This window comes from Colobus angolensis, unplaced genomic scaffold (assembly GCF_000951035.1).
Source record: "Colobus angolensis palliatus isolate OR3802 unplaced genomic scaffold, Cang.pa_1.0 Scaffold196, whole genome shotgun sequence".
In the NCBI taxonomy this organism is placed as follows: Eukaryota; Metazoa; Chordata; class Mammalia; order Primates; family Cercopithecidae; genus Colobus; species Colobus angolensis.
In genome coordinates this window covers 3755828-3774612 of record NW_012115110.1, presented here as the reverse complement: position 1 = coordinate 3774612, position 18785 = coordinate 3755828, and the positions used below count along the sequence as shown (strand labels likewise).

Sequence of the window (18785 nt, the reverse complement as noted above, 5' to 3'; positions counted from 1 at the left end):
GATCAGCAGAAAACAATGTTATTAGATTGGTGCAAAATTGCAGGTTTTGCCTTTGAAAGTAACAGTAACAAAACAAAACAAAACAACAAAACTGCAAGTACTTTTGCACCAAACCGATAGCTCTAGCTTGTGGGTATGACGTCTCCCAGGTCCCTTAGGAAGAAATTTAGAACAAAGAACAGTAGCCAGAGTTTAGTTGTTACTTTCCCTTAATTTGAGGTCTATGTGTTAGCAAATCTGTTTGGTGGGGGTTCAGGTTTTTGAAAAATAACTCAGGGACATATGTTAAGGTGCTATTTTTAGTTTTTATAGGGAATAACATATCTCCTGACTAACTTTTTTGGCTACTGTTTTAAGCTACTATTATCTTTTTGTTTATTCAGTTGTTTATTTTTCAGGGCGAGCTAGGTGCCTGGAATTTTTCAGGAAGGAACTTATGAGTTTTCTTTATTTCTATGTTGGGCAGGGGGTGACCTGCAGGCCCCTAGGAGGAGTCCCTGCTCCATCTCACTGAAGACCAAGGCAATTCTAGAAATGGCCCAAAGTCCTATACCAAAGAAGTACTGGGGCTGCGTCCCTTCCTGGCCATACCTGAGCTCCATTTTAGACAGCCAGGAGGACATAAGAAATGCTATTTGGGGTCACTGAGGGCTCGATGTGGTCATGATTTCCTTGGTGGGAAAGTACAATGGCTCTAGTTTCAAACACTGTCACTTATGAATTAAGTAGAATGAATGCTGCATTTATTTATATTGTAAAAAAAAATTATATTGTAAAAACAAACCCCCCTGCCCAAACCCACCACTCAACTTTTTGGCTTAATAAGTTCAGTGAACTCATTATTTCTTACTGCAGAAGCAAAAATTGTCTCATTTGTTTGCTGTGGTAAGAATATGAAGCCTGAAGGATCAGATAGTCACCTCTACACCCTTTCTTGGCAAAATATTTACCCAAGTTCCAATTTATTCATGAGAAAATGGGGAGCAATCATACCCAGCCTGGGGGGGGGATTGTTCTTGATAATTATGTTTAATATATATAAAATACCTAGTACAATCCTTGGATTTGGATAGGTTGTCAATAAATGGCATCATCATCATCATCATCAATCATCATCATCATCATTGTTGCTTATCCTAATGTGGCACCCACGAGAATGCATCTTTCAGATCTCCGTCGATAAGGGCAGAGTTAGCCAAGGGCCCTAGTGCTCTCCTTTGAAATCTATTGTACTTTTTGCCCCCATGGGTTGCTCAGCCAATGACTGAGGGAGTGATGCAGGAAGGCTAAGGTTTGTCCATTCCTAGGGACTCTGCTGGTGAGGGATTTTGGTTTAAGGGCTTCTCAGTGGTCTTATCAAACACTCCTTAGAACTGTACCATGGTCTAAGATGCTTCTAGACTCCCTTTGCTTCCTCCCTCCCTCCCTCTCTCCTTCCTTCCCTCCCTCTCTCCCTCCCTTCTTTTGGGATCAGACCTGCATTTTGTTCTGATGGTTCTTCCAGCCGTGCTGGTTTCCTTTTTCTTTCACATGTATTTATTCTAAGAAAGTTCTTGTTTAATCCCATCTTGGGATCTGCTCCTCAGAGGATGTAGACTAACAAAACTACAGCCACCTTCTATAAAGTGAAGGAGGTGAGCCAGTTCTCTTGTCTTGGGTGTTAATAGACAGGTCTTTGTTCAAAGCTGTGCAGATGTCAGTCATGTCCCCTCTGAGCTTCCATCCTCCATAATGAAGAATTTTCATATATTTTTACTTAGTTTTCTGAAAAAGCTGCTTTATTTTTGCTTATTTCAGATGATTTCTGCCGGACAGCTTCCTGGTTATCTGTCTTTCTTGATCAGAACCGGAGCAGGTGTTCCAGGCCTGCGTGCACCAGGATTTTCTGCAAGGTAAGACTTTGTTTTCTGGGTCATCCACAATGAGAAGAGCATATTTGAGAAGACAAATTGAGCATAGCTCATTTCTCTTTGGAGTGTTTAAGACAAACTTAGACTTCAGCTGAATGTCATTAATTTTTACAAAATGCTGTGAGATAACAGGGCTTACACCGTGTGCCGAAAGACCCAGGAGGGTGAAGTTGCTATGCAGCCTAGAAAAGTTTGTATTTCTATGCTTGTGTGTACAATTTGCTAAGGAGTTAGATGTCTTATCTTATCCCTATTTCTGTAATGCTGTCCTGCCCTCTCTTTTGAGCTTGTGACAATTTGTAAACAAACAAACAAACAAAAAACCCGATAGTGGAAGTCAACTGCATACTTCCATTTGCTGATTGGGTCACATGCCAATCTCTATTAGTGTAATCTCATCTTTTTACTTTTTAAAATTTGATCACATCACACAGAATTCCAGGTACAGCTGCAAATATTCCATAGAAAGGAAAACAGAAAAGAAGAGAAATCTTACTGCTTCTCAATGTTCGTTAGCATAAAAAAAAAGACACAATTTCTAATTTTTTATTGCACAAGTCAGGCACTCTCATTGGTATGTGAATCTAATAGGGTGAATGGGAAACCTAATTTATTTGAACATTCATGTGTCAACGTGGCTCTTGAGGAAAAACAACGTCAGCATTTTCTATCAGACGAAATTATTCTGTCTCCCAATTCTGTATTTAGGGAAACTTTTTTGGCTTACATTTCACTATGTATGTTTCAAATTATAGTAGCTTCCTTTAGGGTTATGAAGAATAAATGAGACAGTCTATAATCCATAAAATGTGTTCCAAAATGGCAGATATTGTCCTCAGTATGATCGTGACCATCATCATCATCATCACCATCATCATCAAACAACAGAGTTGCAAATCTTCCCTTCTGCTAGAACTACTAATGTGCTGAAAATCTTCAAAGTGAGAAGCAGAAACCAGCTGTTTCTTCCTCTGGGTAGGAGAGCTGCATTTTTTTTTTTAAACTTAAGCTGAATCTGGCTCCTTAGAATAAATTAGAATGAATGACAAAACATGTTCCAAATGACACCACTAAGGGCTTTGGGTGCTGATGGAGCAGGAATAGTGTGAATTGAAAAAAAAAGAAAAGGTAAAGAAGAAGGGAAAAAACAGCCTTCAGATTTCAAGGTCACAAAGTATCACAAGTAAGGAAATTTCCTAGTGGCAGCTCATGTCAACTTTGGAGGGAAAACAAGGCGACAAAATCTATAGTCAGCAATGCTCTGTAGGCTTTCTGCACACGGCTTCCTGGCCGACCTTCTGACTTACTGGAATTTTCCAACCTAATTTCATTTACATTTGGAGCCTGGAGTGTTGAAATGTTAAAATGTTTCTTACAAACAAGCCAACAGTATTTACGTTGCTAAATAAAGGGAAAGCAACCATTACTTAGCTGTTTGAGTAAAAGGGAGAATCTCAATGTAGGTTTTTTTCTTTTCTTTTCTGAGACAGAGTCTTGCTCTGTCTCCAGGCTGGAGTGCAGTGGCACGATCTCGGCTCACTGCAACCTCTGCCTCTTGGGTTCAAGTGATTCTCTTGCTTCAGCCTCCTAAGTAGCTGGAATTACAGGCACCTGCCACCACACCCGGCTAATTTTTGTATTTTTAGTAGAGACAGGGTTTCACCATGTTGGCCAGGATGGTCTTGATCTCTTGACCTTGTGATTTGTCTGCCTCGGACTCCCAAAGTGCTGGGATTACAGGCGTGAGCCACTGCACCTGGCCTCAAGTAGGTTTAAGTGGGCTTGGGATGCTTTCGGTTTAGCAGAGAACAATCGTCACTGGAGTAGTCATTGTGGACAACTGGGAGATGAGTGCTTTAGAAACTGGAGCTGATGGTTAATCACAGGGACCAACACCATCATTATGCTCGTTATGACCTGGTCCTGAAGTAACCATTCCACGATCACAATACAGACAAGTGCTGCTGGTCTTGAGCAGAGAAGGAGGGGTGTTACAGTTGAGTTCTGTCCCCTCAAAAAAAGATATGTTGGAGTCCTGTCCCCCAGTGCCTCCGAACGCAACCTGATTTGGAGATGGCATCTTCACAGAGGTAATTCAGTGAAAAAGTTCAGTCCTCAGGGTGGTCTCTAATCCAAACCAACTGGCGTTCTCGTGAAAAGGGGAAATTTGGCCACAGAGATGCACACAGGGAGAACACTGCGTGATGCTGGACATGCAGAGGAGGCTTCTGCCAGTCCGGTAACACCAACCACTGCCAGCAACCACCAGCAGCCGGGAGAGAGGCCTGGAACAGGTTCTCCGCCGTGGCCTTGGAAGAAACCAGCGTGGCCGACACCTTGCTCTCAGGCTGATGAATTCCTGTTGCGTAAGTCATGGGTTTGTGGTATTTTGTTACCACCCCTACGGAACTAATAATACAAAGGGCTTGATGATCATGGACACAAAGAGAGGTAACCAGGCAGGGTGGAGGAGGGTGAGGGCAGCGGCATTGGAGAGCAACCTGGGGTGGCCTTGCCGTGGACTCCATCCACCTGTGCAGGAGGCAGCAGAAACAACTTCCCCAGACCCAGAAACACAGAAGCACCTGCTTTTCTACGTGATTTGGCAAGCACAGGGCTGCTAGGCTCCAGCCCACAGAAAAGGACTTCCCAGGTAGTTACATCACGGAAGGAAACAGGCAGCCTTGGGTTTCCTTCTGCCCCTCCCTCTGTCTCCTTTCTCCTCAGCCTTCAGGTAGTCCAAAGCCGTTTATTGAGCTAGTTCCTATGTCTGGGGCTCTAGGGCATCTGTGAGATTAGATGCCTGTCCTGGAATGCTGGAAATATAAAATATAGCCGGGAAGCTAAGGCATAAAATGCCCGGGAATGTTAATGATATTTCAGGAGGCACAAAAATGTCGCAAAAGGCAGACAAGAGGGAGGACCGAGACGCAGCTGAGTGCTACTCCGGGGACTGTGTTTGCACCGGCCCGCGTCTGCTCTGCAGTGACAGCGAAGGTTCCAGCTGTGTCCAGGACTTTAACAAACACGTTCCTGAAGTTTCACTACTGAGTCGGGTGCTTTCTCTAGTTCTTAGTAGATAAAACATCTTTCATCAGGTTTAGAAAGTTCTTTTCTATTCTTAGTTTTCTCAAAGGTTTCTATTTAATTTAATTTAATTTAATTTAATTTAATTTAATTTTATTGAGATGGAGTCTCGCTCTGTCACCAGGCTGGAGTGCAGTGGTGCGATCTCGGCTCACTGTAGCCTGCGCCTCCTGGGTTCAAACGATTCTCCTGCCTCAGCCTCCCAAGTAGCTGGGACTACAGGTTCATGCCACTATGTCCAGCTAATTTTTGTATTTTTAGTAGAGATGGGGTTTCGTTATGTTGGCCAGGATGGCGTTGATCTCTTGACCTCGTGATCCGCCTGCCTCGGCCTCCCAAAGTGCTGGGATTACAAACGTGAGCCACTGCGCCCGGCCTCTTTTTTATTTTTACATCATGATTTGGGTTCAATTTTAATATCCAGTGTCTACTTAAAAAATCTACCTGAGGTATTTTATGTCCTTTAATCCTTAACAGACTGTTATAATAATGGATGTTATGATATTTCATAATTCATGCAATCCTAGGAAAAGCACAATGGATCATAACTTTTTTCCCAATATGATGGGCGACAGGTTGTATTTTTCAAAAACAGCTTTGTGAAAAGAAAATAAATCTTGGGACCTGTGAATCACTAAGCCAAAGGAAAAAGCCAAGCTGGGAACTGCTTAGGGCAAACCTGCCTCCCATTCTATTCCTAAAAAAGTTGCTACTAAGATTAAAAAGCGACATACCTCCCTCACAAGGAATTTCCCTGTGGACAAAGGACACATAGAGCTCAAAGTTGCCCTCTGGTCACTGAGATAAATGCATATCTGATTGCCTCCTTTGGAAAGGCTAATCAGAAACTCAAAAGAATGCAGCCTTTTGTCTCTCACCTGCCTAAGACCTGGAAGCCGCTTCCCTGCTTCTAGTTGTCCTGGCTTTCCGGGTGGAACCAATTTGATGTCTGATGTCTCCCTAAAAAGTATAAAACCAAGCTGTGCCCTTGGGCCCATGTTGTCAGGACCTTCTGAGGCTGTGTCAGAGGCGCGTGTCTTTAACTTTGGCAAAATAAACTTCCTAAATTGACTGAGACCTGTCTGTCTCAGATACTTGGTGTTCACAGCTTCAACGAGGTCTCTCATCTCACCTGCTCATCTAGCAATGTGACTTCTTACTTCTTCCACAGGGAGGACAGGTTATGTTCTCTCCCTGGGGATCTAAATGTGCCCTGGCTGTTGGGGGACTTCCCAGGCAAGGTCATAAGAGGTGGTGCTGCTTTCACCTGCTTCTCCTGAGCTCTGTGTTCTTGGCACCTGCCACGGTCAGGAAGGAAGCTCCCAAATCCCAGGGACACACCCACGTGGAGGGGAAGTGTGGTCTCCAGCCCACAGCCCAGCTGAATGAGCCATTGTGAAAGTAGGTCCTTCAGCCTCCAGTGAAGCCACCTCGGCCCATGTGACACAGAGCAGAGAGAAGCTGTGAATGCCATGCACAGGCCACATTGCTGATTTGTGGGTAAAATGAAGGACTGAGGTTGTTTTAAGCCATTAAGTTTTGGCGTGGTTGGAGATACAGCAATAGATGCCTGATGCATGACAACTGATCTAATTCTGATAGTATTTAATACTTTTGTATCTACTTTCATAAGGAAGATTGACCTATATTTTCTTGCATTGTCCTTGATGATTTTCATATAAAAGTTATACCACTCTTTCAAAATGAGCTGGGAGGTATTTCTTCTTTTTCTAGTCTCTGAAAGTATCTGGGTAAGTTTGAAATGATTTGTTCTTTAATGTTTGATTTTTAAAGAATTAGCGTAAAAAACTGTCAGAGCTTATGTCCCTTCTATCTTTGAAAGAGATTTTTGCCTACTGGCCAGTTTATTGAAAGACTAGGAACGATTCTAATTGTTTATTTTTCTTAAGTTAATTTTTGGTAGTTTCCTAGAAAATTGTTTATATTTTCCAAGCTTTCAAAATTATGAACACATAGGTTCACCCTCACTCATTTATAATACTGTATGTTTTTCTCTTTTAGCTCCTTTCTTTTCTTCTTCTCTGACGAGACTTGCCAGAAGTGTATCTATTTGACTCATCTTTTCAACAATCAACTTTTCTTCATTTTTATCTTTCCAGCTTCTAATGCAGCTAGACAGAAAACTAATGCAATAGTTTTCATTTTCATCAGTGTGTCTTTGTCACTCCTTTTTCTGTATTTTTTGGTGCCTGTGATTTCCCTTTTGATGATTCCTATTCTTTGAGTTGAAACCCCAGTTTATTATTTCCAGGCTGTTTTCCCTCAAATTATTACTTCAGGAGCAAAGCAGAAGTTTGACAAGGAATTCTTGTCATTTAATTCCAAATGTTTTATAATTTTCCTTTTAAATAGGATGTCCACGTAATGTATCAAGCACGTTTGACAGTGAGTGGAAGAGTGCTATTAACAATCAGATGAGGACAACAGACGTAACTGGGTCTTGCCCATGCTCAGATGCATGTACACTCATGAATTATTTAGAGTGTGTTTTGATTTTCAAATATGTATGTATGTGTAGAAAATGAATAAATTCATAAATTTCTACTGTAATTAGATTGAGGTCAGAAAATCTGGTCTATGTGATAGAATTTGAGTTTGCGGAAACTTTCTTTGTGGTCTAGTGAATGGTCAAGTTTTTGTAAGTATTTCAAATATGCTTGGAAACAATCTATTCTACAAGGGTCACTGTTTTTCACAGATCACAATTCTTGATATATTATTTAAATCTTCCATATTCTTCTATGCTTTTTGGCCTGCTTGATTTATTGTTTCCTGATAGAGGAAGTCCAAATCCCCTGTAATCATTACGGATTTTGAATATTTCCTCATATTTTGTCAATTTGTGTGCTAGATATTATGGGACTATGTTGTCAGTTTCTTATAGGTTAATAGTATTCCATCTTTAATGAGTCTTCTCTTTACCATTAAAAGCATCTTTTTTGGCCAGGGGCAGTGGCTCATACCTGTAATCCCAGCACTTTGGGAGGCCAAGGCAGGCGGATCACAAGGTCAGGAGATTGAGACCATCCTGACTAACACGGTGAAACCCCATCTCTACTAAAAATACAAAAAAATTCGCCAGGCTTGGTGGTGGGAGCCTGTAGTCGCAGCTACTCAGGAGGCTGAGGCAGGAGAATGGCCTGAACCCGGGAGGCGGAGCTTGCAGTGAGCTGAGATCGCACCACTGCACTCCAGCCTGGGCGACAGAGCGAGACTCCATCTCAAAAAAGAAAAAATAAAAATAAAAATAAATAAATAAATAAAAGCATCATTTTAGTGTTTCTTTATTAATTTTTATATGCACTAACAACTTTCTTTTGGTGGCCTGCCATATATTATTCTATCCTACCTCTTTATTTTTTATTTTTTATTTTTTTTTGAGACGGAGTCTCGCTCTGTCTCCCGGGCTGGAGTGCTGGAGTGCAGTGGCCAGATCTCAGCTCACTGCAAGCTCCGCCTCCCGGGTTTACACCATTCTCCTGCCTCAGCCTCTGGAGTAGCTGAGACTACAGGCATCCGCCACCTCGCCCGGCTAGTTTTTTGTATTTTTTAGTAGAGACGGGGTTTCACCGGGTTAGCCAGGATGGTCTCGATCTCCTGACATCGTGATCCGCCCGTCTCGGCCTCCCAAAGTGCTGGGATTACCTCTTTATTTTCAACCTGTCTATAAGTTTGTTTTTGGTGTGCCTTTGAAAAGCAACATAGCTAGATTAAAACAACAACAAAACGCTTCCAATTTGATTCTAATCTGAGTGTGGATCCTTTGAACAAACAGTTAAATCTGTTAACATTTACTGTGTTCACTAACGTATGTTTTTAGTGGGGAAGACACATATGTAATGACAGGGAATGCAGTTCATGATACACTTTTATTTAATTTTATTTTTAATTAACAAATAATAATTGTCTATTTTTACATGGTACAGATGTCAGTGGCCTTTGACAACTGCCAGAGCAACTCTGTCTTGAATAGGGGCTGGGTAAAATAAGGCTGAAAACTACTGGGCTGCATTCCCAGATGGTTAGGCATTCTAAGTCACAAGATGAGATAGGAGGTCAGCACCAAATACAGGCCATAAAGACCTTGCTGATAAAACAGTCTGCCATAAAGAAGGCAGTTAAACCCCACCAAAACCAACATGGCAACGAGTTCTCACTGCTATACTCCCACCAGCAAGTTCCCACTGCTATACTCCTACCAGCGCTGTGAGAGTTTACAAATGCTATGGCCTGTCAGGAAGTTACCCTATATGGTCTAAAGAGGGGAGGCATAAATAAGCCACCACTTGTTTAGCGTACAATCAAGAAATAACCATAACAGTGTGCAACCAGTAGCCCTAGGGGGTCCCCCGGCCTATGGAGTAGGCATTCTTTATTCCTTTATTTTACGAATTTTTACTTTACGATATGGACTCACCCTGAATTCCTTCTTGCACAAGATCCAAGAACTCTCTCTTGGGGTCTGGATTGGGACCTCTTTCTGGAAACAGAGATATCTCTTTGACACAGTGATTTCAATTCCTTTGCATACTGTAAAATAAATTTTGGGGCTTCCAAATCACTAAGCTAAAGGGAAAAGTCATGCTGGAAAATGCTCAGGGACAACCTGCCTCCCATTCTATTCAAAGTGATCACTTTGCTCACTGAGATCGGTGCATATTTGATTGCCTCCTTTGGAAAGGCAAATCAGAAACTCAAAATAATGTAACTATTTGTCTTTCACCTACCAGTGACCTGGAAGCCCCCTCCCTGCTTTGACTTTTCCCGCCTTTCTGGACAGAACCAATGTATACCTTACATATATTGATTTATGTCTCATGTTTCCCTAAAATGTATAAAACCAAGCTGTGCCCTGACTACCTTGGGCCCATGTCATCCAGACCTCCTGAGGCTGTGTCACGAGTATGCGTCCTCAATTTTGGCAAAGTAAACTTTCTAAATTAACTGAGACCTGTCTCAGATATTCGGGGTTCACAGTATATACTCAGAAGTAGGACCGCTGGATCATATGGTAATTCTGTTTTTAGAGTATTGGGAAACTTCCATACTATTTTCCTTAAGGGCTGCACTAATTTACATTCCCATCAACAGTTTACAAGGGTTCCCTTTCCTCCACATTTTCACCAACACCCATTATCTTTGGTCTTTTTGATCATAGCCCTTCTAACAGTGTAAGGTGACATCTCATTATGCTTTTAATTTGTACTTCCCTGATGATATGTGATGCTGAGCATTTTCGCTGCTCATTTTTATGTCTTCTTTTGAAAGGTTTCTGTTCAGGTCCTTTGCCCATTTTTAAATTTCTTCTTTTTTTTTTTGCTATTGAGTTGTGTGCCTTTAATTTTTGCACTTTATTTTGTGCATTTTATTTTCCATGCTTGTTCTTTGTTTCTTTATTCCCTCGTTTTCTTGCCTTCTATTGAGTTGATTGTGTTTTCTTTATTCCCTTCCTCCTCTCTACTAGTTTGGGAATTATATATACTAACAAAGAGATACCCTTAAGTTTTTAAAATAAATACTTACCAAAGTCTAAGTTTCATCAATTATCTATCTCTTTCTTACTTATGAAATTGAGAAAGGCTATTCACTCCATGTCGCTACCTCTCCCTAATAACTTTAAAAAATTTTTATTTGTCCAGTATTTTATTTCTACCTTTTCTTTTTTTTTTGAGTCTTGCTCTGTTGCCCAGGCTGGAGTGCAGTGGTATGATCTCGGCTTACTGTAACCTCTGCCTCCTGAGTTCAAGCAATTCTCCTGTCTCAGCCTCCCGAGTAGCTGGGACTACAGGTGCACGCCACCACATCCGACTAATTTTTGTATTTGTAGTAGAGACGGGGTTTCTCCATATTGGTCAGGCTGGTCTCAAACTCCTCACCTCAGGTGATCCATCTGCCATGGCCTTCCAAAGTTCTGGGATTACAGGCATGAGCCACTATGCCCAGCCTCCACCTCGTTTTATAATTCCCTAAAGTTAATTGTTGTTAAATCAGGAGAGAAGTATTTTATGTAACATTTCTGTGTATCAGCCCAGCCTATCATACCAACTGGAGTGCCCTGATTCCATAAGTTTGGCAAGTCCCTTACCTTGTCTGGGTTTCCATTTCTGGTCACAGCTGACAGAGGCTCTGGAGATTCATCTAGAAAAGGAGCTCCCTCACTTTGCCTGTTTCTAGGCACTGAAAAGTACAGGCCACAAATACATTCAGTAAAAGAAGAAATGACTTGAGGAACTCAAACAGGCTGGAGGAGATACCAGCTATCACAGGAGATCCGGCAGAAAAGTTTCGTTTCTTAAACATAAGAGTGAACTGATCTATTAAAAGCTTTGTGAAGAAGGGGAGGTTATTTTCAGAGACAGGGCAACCCCATAGGGTGCTGTTTGGTCAGAATTGGCCCGAGGAGGTGAGACCCTGACCTAGGAAGGCAGCAGGTGTCCGGGAAGCATGGTTAGCAGCAAGAGCTAGGGGAAGTGGCCGCCGATTACATAGCGGAAAGGAGGCACGCCGGCGCTGATTCCAAGAGTTCTGGTAGAGGGGCAGGGAGACTACCGTTATTGGTCCTTCATGCAAACTTTAGGATTTTCATCCATGTGTGTGTTGCTTGAAGATGCTGCATTCCACGAAGTCTTCAACTTCTCCCATGACCGAGACAGATCTGATGTGAGTGCAAGCAGTTAGTACTCGCCCCGATGCGCGCCGAAACCTCCTCCGGTATCCATACAGCATCCCGGAAAGCCCGCCCCGCCCCGCACTTAGGCCCCGCCCCCAACACGCTCGTCTCGCTAACCAGGCTCCGCCCCCAAGAGCTCTCCCGCTCGCCCCCAGAGGAAACGGAAGTCGTATCTGTCCGGACGGAAGCAGGAAGTGGGAGCGAAGGGCCCCGCCTGCGGCGGTGCTGGTTGAGATTCTGTGGGCGGGGGTCGCGCCGAGACGATGGCGGAGAAGTTTGACCACCTAGAGGAGCACCTGGAGAAGTTCGTGGAGAACATTCGGCAGCTCGGCATCATCGTCAGTGACTTCCAGCCTAGCAGCCAGGCCGGGCTCAACCAGAAGCTGTGAGTGGCGGCCCGAGGTTGCCGGCGTCTCCCCAGGGCCTTGGCCCGGCAGTGTATGCTGGGGGGAGCGGACATGTAGGGAGCCAGAGCCGAGCCTGACCGCTGCTCCTGCCCCGCCAGCCCTCTGGTCTGGTCTCGGAGCCCGGGGCGCCTTTCCTGGCTGTGATCAGAGGGCGGGGCCCACGCTGCCGCCTGTTGCCAACCGCCTCCTTCCCAGTTTGCGTTAGAGGAACCTCTTTGAGGCCCCTTTGGAGACGTAATCATGGCCATATGATATATTTTGCGTTTCCCTATCAAGTGAATCATGCTTTCTTTTCTAGCGTCTCCCCTCTCATTTGTAACCCCCTCCCAGCCTTTTCCTCCCGGAGCTCTTCTGGGAATTCAGTCCCTGTCCCTAGAAGGGAGGCAGGCTCCACAGTGAGTGCGCGCCCTAAACTAGGCCTCAGAAGGTGAGGCTCCGAAGCCACCTGCTGCATAGGCCTGATAGTGGAGGAACTGGGGGGGAGGTGGTGCTGAGAAAAGTTGCAGACATTTATTATTATTATTTCTTGGCACCAGCCTTGTGCTGCTCATGGTGCTAGGCCCTGGGATGGAGAACAGGCAAATGCAAGTACAGCACTTTCGAGAAGGGCTTTCTGTGGGACGCGGACATAGAAAATGTTGCAGCCGAGGTTCCATACCCAGCTGGGAATAGCCAGGCCAGTCTGCCTGTGTAGGAAGGCTCCAGAGAGGAGAGGAAGCTAAACCAGACAGGATGGCTTTGCTTCCCTCAGACTTTGAGTATAGTCCGCTGCCCCATGTGTTCGCTGAAACCGCACACACAGTCATATGCACAGTCAGGTAGTTGTTTTGGAGAGAAGGTTCATATTTTTCACCAGGTTCCTTCTCCATCCCCCTTACTGGAAGTTTCTAGTTGAGAAGGAAAGTAACAAATACGTAAGGGTATTCTGTAACTGTAACCGTGTCCTAGGAATCCTGTAGCTAACCAAAGAGGTGAGAGCCGCGTGTAACCCGCACAGGTGTGAGTAGAACTTGTGTGGAGCCGCAGTTGGCTGGGTAGCTCTGTGGGTGGTGCTTATGCTGCCAAGTGAAATTAACCAGACGCCTGTGTTTCTGCCTTTCCCCCAGGAATTTTATCGTTACTGGCTTACAGGATATTGATAAGTGCAGACAGCAGCTTCATGATATTACTGTACCGTTAGAAGTTTTTGAGTAAGTAACATTCTTGTATTGGTCTTGGGTATAAATCTTGTTCAGTTGTGGTGTGGTATCGTGACTTCTTCATCACTGACATTTGAGTGCCTGCCGTGTGGTAGGCACAGTCTGGGTGCTGGGGATGTGCCAGTGGAAAAAAAATCGACAAAAATACCTGCCCTCATGGAAACGTTCTAATGGGATTACAAAACTAAAAAAAGTATCTCCTTAATATTGTATTGTTGAAAAAAAGTTACATGTACAAAAAGCTTATTAAATATGTGGAAAACATCATAGGTTCTCAAAATCCTGCTTAGGCTGAAGAACAGCCACAGAACTTCCTTTTGTCCTTAAGAGGTGAAAATTCTTATGAGAGCTATATTGTACGTTTTTTAAAAATGGCAGCCAGAAGCAACCTGAAAAGCAGTCTGGTCTGATGTTCCCGAACTGCCGGTGGAGTGCTAGTTCTAAGAGATGAAAATACCTGTTCTGTTGAAGGAGGAAAGAAAGGGTTTTTATTCTACGCGTGTTTGGGGAGGCTGCTCACTGTTTTCTGTGGGAGAGTTGTGTGCACCTATCTTAGTAATAGTCCTGAGAACACATACAGGAATAAGCTTTTAGGTTTTTGAAATCCAGATTTTATCACATTGATTTGGTCACATCTCTGATTTCACACGTGAAGGAGCTGATAAGTAACTGCAATAGGTTGTTTACCTAGTAAGTGTCAGAGTTCAGACAAAACCCCCGGACTCATACTTTCTTGACCAGTGCAGAGCAGCCTCTCCTTGGTGGTGCTGGCTTGGAACAGCAAGAACATTCTAGTATTTCTTGCAGCAAAACTGCAAATGTAAATCACTAGATTTCCTTGAGCCGTAAAGGGAAAGAGTTATGGTTGTTTTCCATCCCAAAAGGTCAGGTACAAGTTCTAGCTATAGTGCCTACAAAGACAGGGCACAGAGGTAGTTTTCTTGGTCTCTGATCTTCTGCTCACCTGCTGATGACTTTGCCACATGTTCCTTACCTGTGCTCAGTGGGCACCACTGAGGTCTCTGACTTCAGGTGGGATGAAGGTCTTGCACCTGAGACAGCTCCAGACTCTTGGCTTTGGCTTTCTGAGTCCAGGAATACAGAGCGTCCTCTTTTGTGCTTTTCTGATTATGAGTGCAGGGGATGCATATAGTGACAAGTGGCAAGTAACTACTGTGTCTTCTGAAGCAGAACAAATGGAGACTGATGTGAACAGATTGCTTAAGGGCAGAGGGAAGTGCTAGGCACAGGTATGGATGAGATTGACCTGGGGTATCAGGAAGAGTATGCCAGTGAGCCCTAATACAGAGCAGATGCTGGGAGTTTAATCTGCAAATCGATGGTCGATGTCTACCCAATGTGGAAGGAATTCCCAGGTCCCAGTGGCCTTTGCAGCATGTACGTTTTCATATACACCAACTGTGTCTTTAGCTAAGATGAAAGGAGCTTGGCCCTTATCTCCAGGACTATGTGTGTGGGCAGGAGTGGGTTCACCCTTGGGTCTCCAAAGAACCAAGTCTGAGCAGGATGTCCGTGGTGTTGAAGAAATGATCGTCAGCTGACATGGTTAACCTTATTCTGTGAGCCTGTCAGGTTTTTCTTGAGAAATGGATAGGTTTTGTTTAGAATTAACTGTAATTTTGCCACATGACATTATTTCAAAAACACTGAAATGAAATAGAATTTCTAGAACTTGTGATGTTTTTATCTTTTGCTGTCTATCAAGGCTACGTTTTATACCATTAGTAATAACCTAATGATATCTTTGTTCTGAAGTGATTATGTATTTTTGGCCTCAATTATAAAAAACGAAAGTAGAGTTAGTTTTCAGTTTTTGTTTTTTGTTTTTTAAATAATGAATGATTCAATTTAGTTGAATGATAAGGATTTCTTTAGGGTACAGAAATAGGCAGGTGGCCTGCTCTTGGTAAAATATAGATATTGATCTAGGTAGTATGTTTAATTGAATCTTCAGGATACTGAAGATAATGTCTGGGGGAAATGTCAAAAAATTCTAAGTAACAGTTTTATACTGTTTAGAAATAATTGGCCAGAATGTCTCTGTTATATTTAAGTTACTTAGGTGTATTTAGTAAAGTGGTATATCAAGCCTCCTCTTCTTTTGAAAGCAGTGGAACGGTTTGTAAAATGATCTTGGGGCCGTCAGGGCTGGGGCTGTTGTGCTTGTAGTTCTCCTTTCCTTTCCCCTGAAGCTCCTCCACAGAGGAGGAGGGGCTTTGCCAAGCAGCGGGGCTGACCTAGAGTGGAGGCTGCATCGCAACAGGGTCCTCCTGTGTCACCCAGGCCCAAACCCCTGGATCTCATTTAGTTTTTTCTTTTATCAAGAGTTGCCTTACCATACAAGCTGCTCTAAGGATCAAAAAGGTAATACATTGCATGAACGAATTTTGAAAAGTGCAAATGCTAAACATATGTAAAGTGGTATGGCTTGTGAAGCATGCTTGGGTTTGTAAGTGATCATTACTTGATTTTATGAGCTGTTCATATTATCAGAAGTAATGAAATCTGATTATCTGTACTTGTGTAAATGAGGGAATCTTAATTCCCCTGGTTCCTACACTCAGTTTTGACTTAACAAGGCCATGTGCAGTTATATATACCTGACCTTTTTTCCCCCATATCTTTCAGAAAGCTGTGAGAATAGGTGTCAGTCATGGGAATGCTAACTGAAATGTATCATGTTTCCAGATATATAGATCAAGGTCGAAACCCCCAGCTCTACACCAAAGAGTGCCTGGAGAGGGCTCTAGCTAAAAATGAGCAAGTTAAAGGCAAGATCGACACCATGAAGGTAAGACTCTAAGGAGTGTCAGAAATACACTGGGAAGAGATGCCTTCTCAGTGAAATGTGGTTAAGAGACTCATTTTTTTCCATACTTGCTAGAATATTGACTTTCATAACTTTACACATTGAGATTTCTGAATTGTGTAATAGGCAGTAAGTAAAATTAGATATCAGCTGTGTAATAGCATAAAAAGCATACATAATCTTACTCTTAAGAAAATCCAGGATAATTTTTGTGATTGCTAGTTCTCACTGGCTGTGATCATTTTCATTTTTTTAAGATGCACTTTTATTGCATTGATACTTCCTATTTTCGTAGTAATTCCAACTGTTGAAGGCTTTCTCTGTAGTCGTTGTTCTTTGGTTTAGAGGATTCTTGAATACTGATTTTTCTCTTTGTCCAGCTTCTGACCTCCACACTTCTTTTTACCATATCCACTGTCATGAAATTCTCCAGATCACTTAGTTTTTCTTTGCCTTGATGAGATATAGAGAACTCTCTGCACTTGGACATTAATGTATAATTTTTTCTTAAATTGACTCAAATGTAATTCAAATTGGTGTTTTGTTTATTTTGACTTAGCAGCCACTCATTTCTGTTGGCGCCGTGCGACTATTGCCATGTGTGGCAGGGACCCCTGCCTGCCTCTCCTCCCGGCTCACACCACGTGCCCCTTCCTCCTCCCGGCCATCCACGCCGGCCTGGTTTTCAATTCTGGAATACATCCAACTCTTTCATTTGTGTTCTTTTCTCCTGCCATTTTCTCCGCCTGGAGCTCTTCCATGTTCTCTTTGCACAGGCGACTCTATTCTTCCAGTCTCAGATGATTTCAGCTCCTCAAAGAGGCCTTTGGGACCAGCCTTTTCTAAAGCTTCTTTCCTTGAGAATGCTGGTCAAGATTTACCTTTTAATTTTGCTTTTTCTGTTTGTTCTGTCTTCTCTGTCAGCTGCTTGAGCTCCAGGATCACAGAGGACGTGAGTGTTCTGTTCCCACTGATGCCTGTTGCCAGACTAGGACACATGTGCTCAGCCATGGCTAATGTGTGCAGGCAGGGATGGTCACACAGTGGCCTCTTGGCGCTCTGGCCGAGTGGAGGAGCAAGGGGAGGAGCTGTCAGAAGGAGATCTGTCTAGTCACAGGCAGGTCACAGGCCTTCCAGAATCCCATCCAGGTGATCCCCTCCTAGTGGTAAACAGCACACATCAGAAGTAGCGTTTTGTCATAGTTGTTCTTACGGTGCCCACAGCCTCATCTCTGTTTTGTCCATTTGGGATTGAGGAGTTGTTGAGTCCAGTGTCACCTTCAGGGCCTAGTGCACTCCTTATCAGTAGCAAGGGCCAATGGTTTTGATTATTCTGTTTCACTTGGCAAAGCCGAGTGAGAATTATATTTGCCAGCAGAAGCATCTCTCTCCATGTGAACACAGCCACTGGGCCACAAGGGACGTAGCTTACAGTTCCAGCAGGCTCTGTCACACTGGTGCTTTTGGGCAGTACAGAATCATGCTGCTGGTGGTGATGTCTGGGGCTGTGCAGTGTCGCTTCCTTTTGCTTATGTCGCCGTTGGTGTCATTTCCTCTCTGAGACCAGTGGAAGTCTCAGGTCAGTCCCGTGGCCCTGTATTGCTTAGTGGGCCATGTGTTTAAACTTCAGAAGGCATATTTTAAATAGTTATTGGAGTGTTGATGTGAAGAGCTCCTTTGATAATGTATTTTCTTTGTAGAAATTTAAAAGCCTGTTGATTCAAGAACTTTCTAAAGTATTTCCGGAAGACATGGCTAAGTATCGAAGCATCCGGGGGGAGGATCACCTGCCTTCTTAACTAGCTCACCCTCCCTGTGTGAAGATCCCCCATGACTGCAATGCGGCGTGAGGCTGGGACTGCGAGCACTGACGCCACCTTCCTGCTGATGTGGGACTGGGCCCTGGACACACCCCTCAGCACCTCTGTCCTCATTGTTTGGCCTCATGGGACGGAGGGGCTGGAGGAGAGGTGGAGCTGTGCCCCAGCTGTTCCAGCAGCTTGTCTGGTGTCAACTGGCTCTCAGAGTGCTGACCCCTCGTGACTGTGGGGATCATTCTCTCTGCGGGCAGGTGAGGCGCAGGAAAATAGGCTTGGAAATGTTAAATATGATGGGCAAATTAAAAGTTTTACAACATTCTACCTAAAATTTTTCTTTTAATGTACTCTTTCTGTTCTATTTTATTATGGTGTCAGAAAGTTAAAACGACTAGGAGAAATTTTTTTAGAAAAAGAAAAATTGGTTTAATGTGGGAAAATACTTAAATTGGTATTATATTTTACATTTTCAAGTTTAGTGCATAAAGAATGTTTTGAATGTAACTGTTTTCGTGGATTTCAATTAGACATGCGTATAATAAACTAAGTATGTGGCTTATTCCATGTAATTATTTTTGTAATATTTTTATAATATAGTACAATGTGTCTTGTAAACAGTTAATTATTACTTTCCCAGAGGGTTGGTAATATTCATAAGAAAATTTGTTCTCCGGGCATTTAGGAAGGAAAAGCTAAAGCAAAATGCTGAATTCCAGTTTTTTCTACAACCCCTTTCCTAGGTGCCATAGAACACCAATTTATTGACACTCGAAAGGCGCCCTGCAGTGCTGTGTTTCAGCTTCAAAGTGTGCTTACAGATCCCAAGGGGATTCTGTGAACCTGC

At 43.2% G+C, this 18785-nt stretch overlaps 1 protein-coding gene across 1 annotated transcript; it reads left to right on the top strand.

Moving 5' to 3' along the window:
- Positions 1-11840: 11840 nt before the first annotated feature.
- Positions 11841-18500, top strand: MED10 (mediator complex subunit 10). Its single transcript, XM_011940958.1, has 4 exons — positions 11841-12073; positions 13202-13285; positions 16004-16106; positions 17825-18500. Exons 1-4 carry the CDS (start codon positions 11952-11954, stop codon positions 17921-17923), a joined length of 408 nt encoding a protein of 135 aa, XP_011796348.1. The 5' UTR covers positions 11841-11951; the 3' UTR covers positions 17924-18500.
- Positions 18501-18785: the final 285 nt, after the last annotated feature.

What these genes read in the sequence shown, in the direction of transcription:
- MED10 (XM_011940958.1), top strand. Translation starts at nt 11,952, where the DNA reads ATGGCGGAGAAGTTTGACCACCTAGAGGAGCACCTGGAGAAGTTCGTG. An exon ending in GCCGGGCTCAACCAGAAGCT is followed by an intron (nt 12,074 to 13,201) that starts GTGAGTGGCGGC and finishes CCTTTCCCCCAG; the next exon opens with GAATTTTATCGTTACTGGCT. An exon ending in GTACCGTTAGAAGTTTTTGA is followed by an intron (nt 13,286 to 16,003) that starts GTAAGTAACATT and finishes TCATGTTTCCAG; the next exon opens with ATATATAGATCAAGGTCGAA.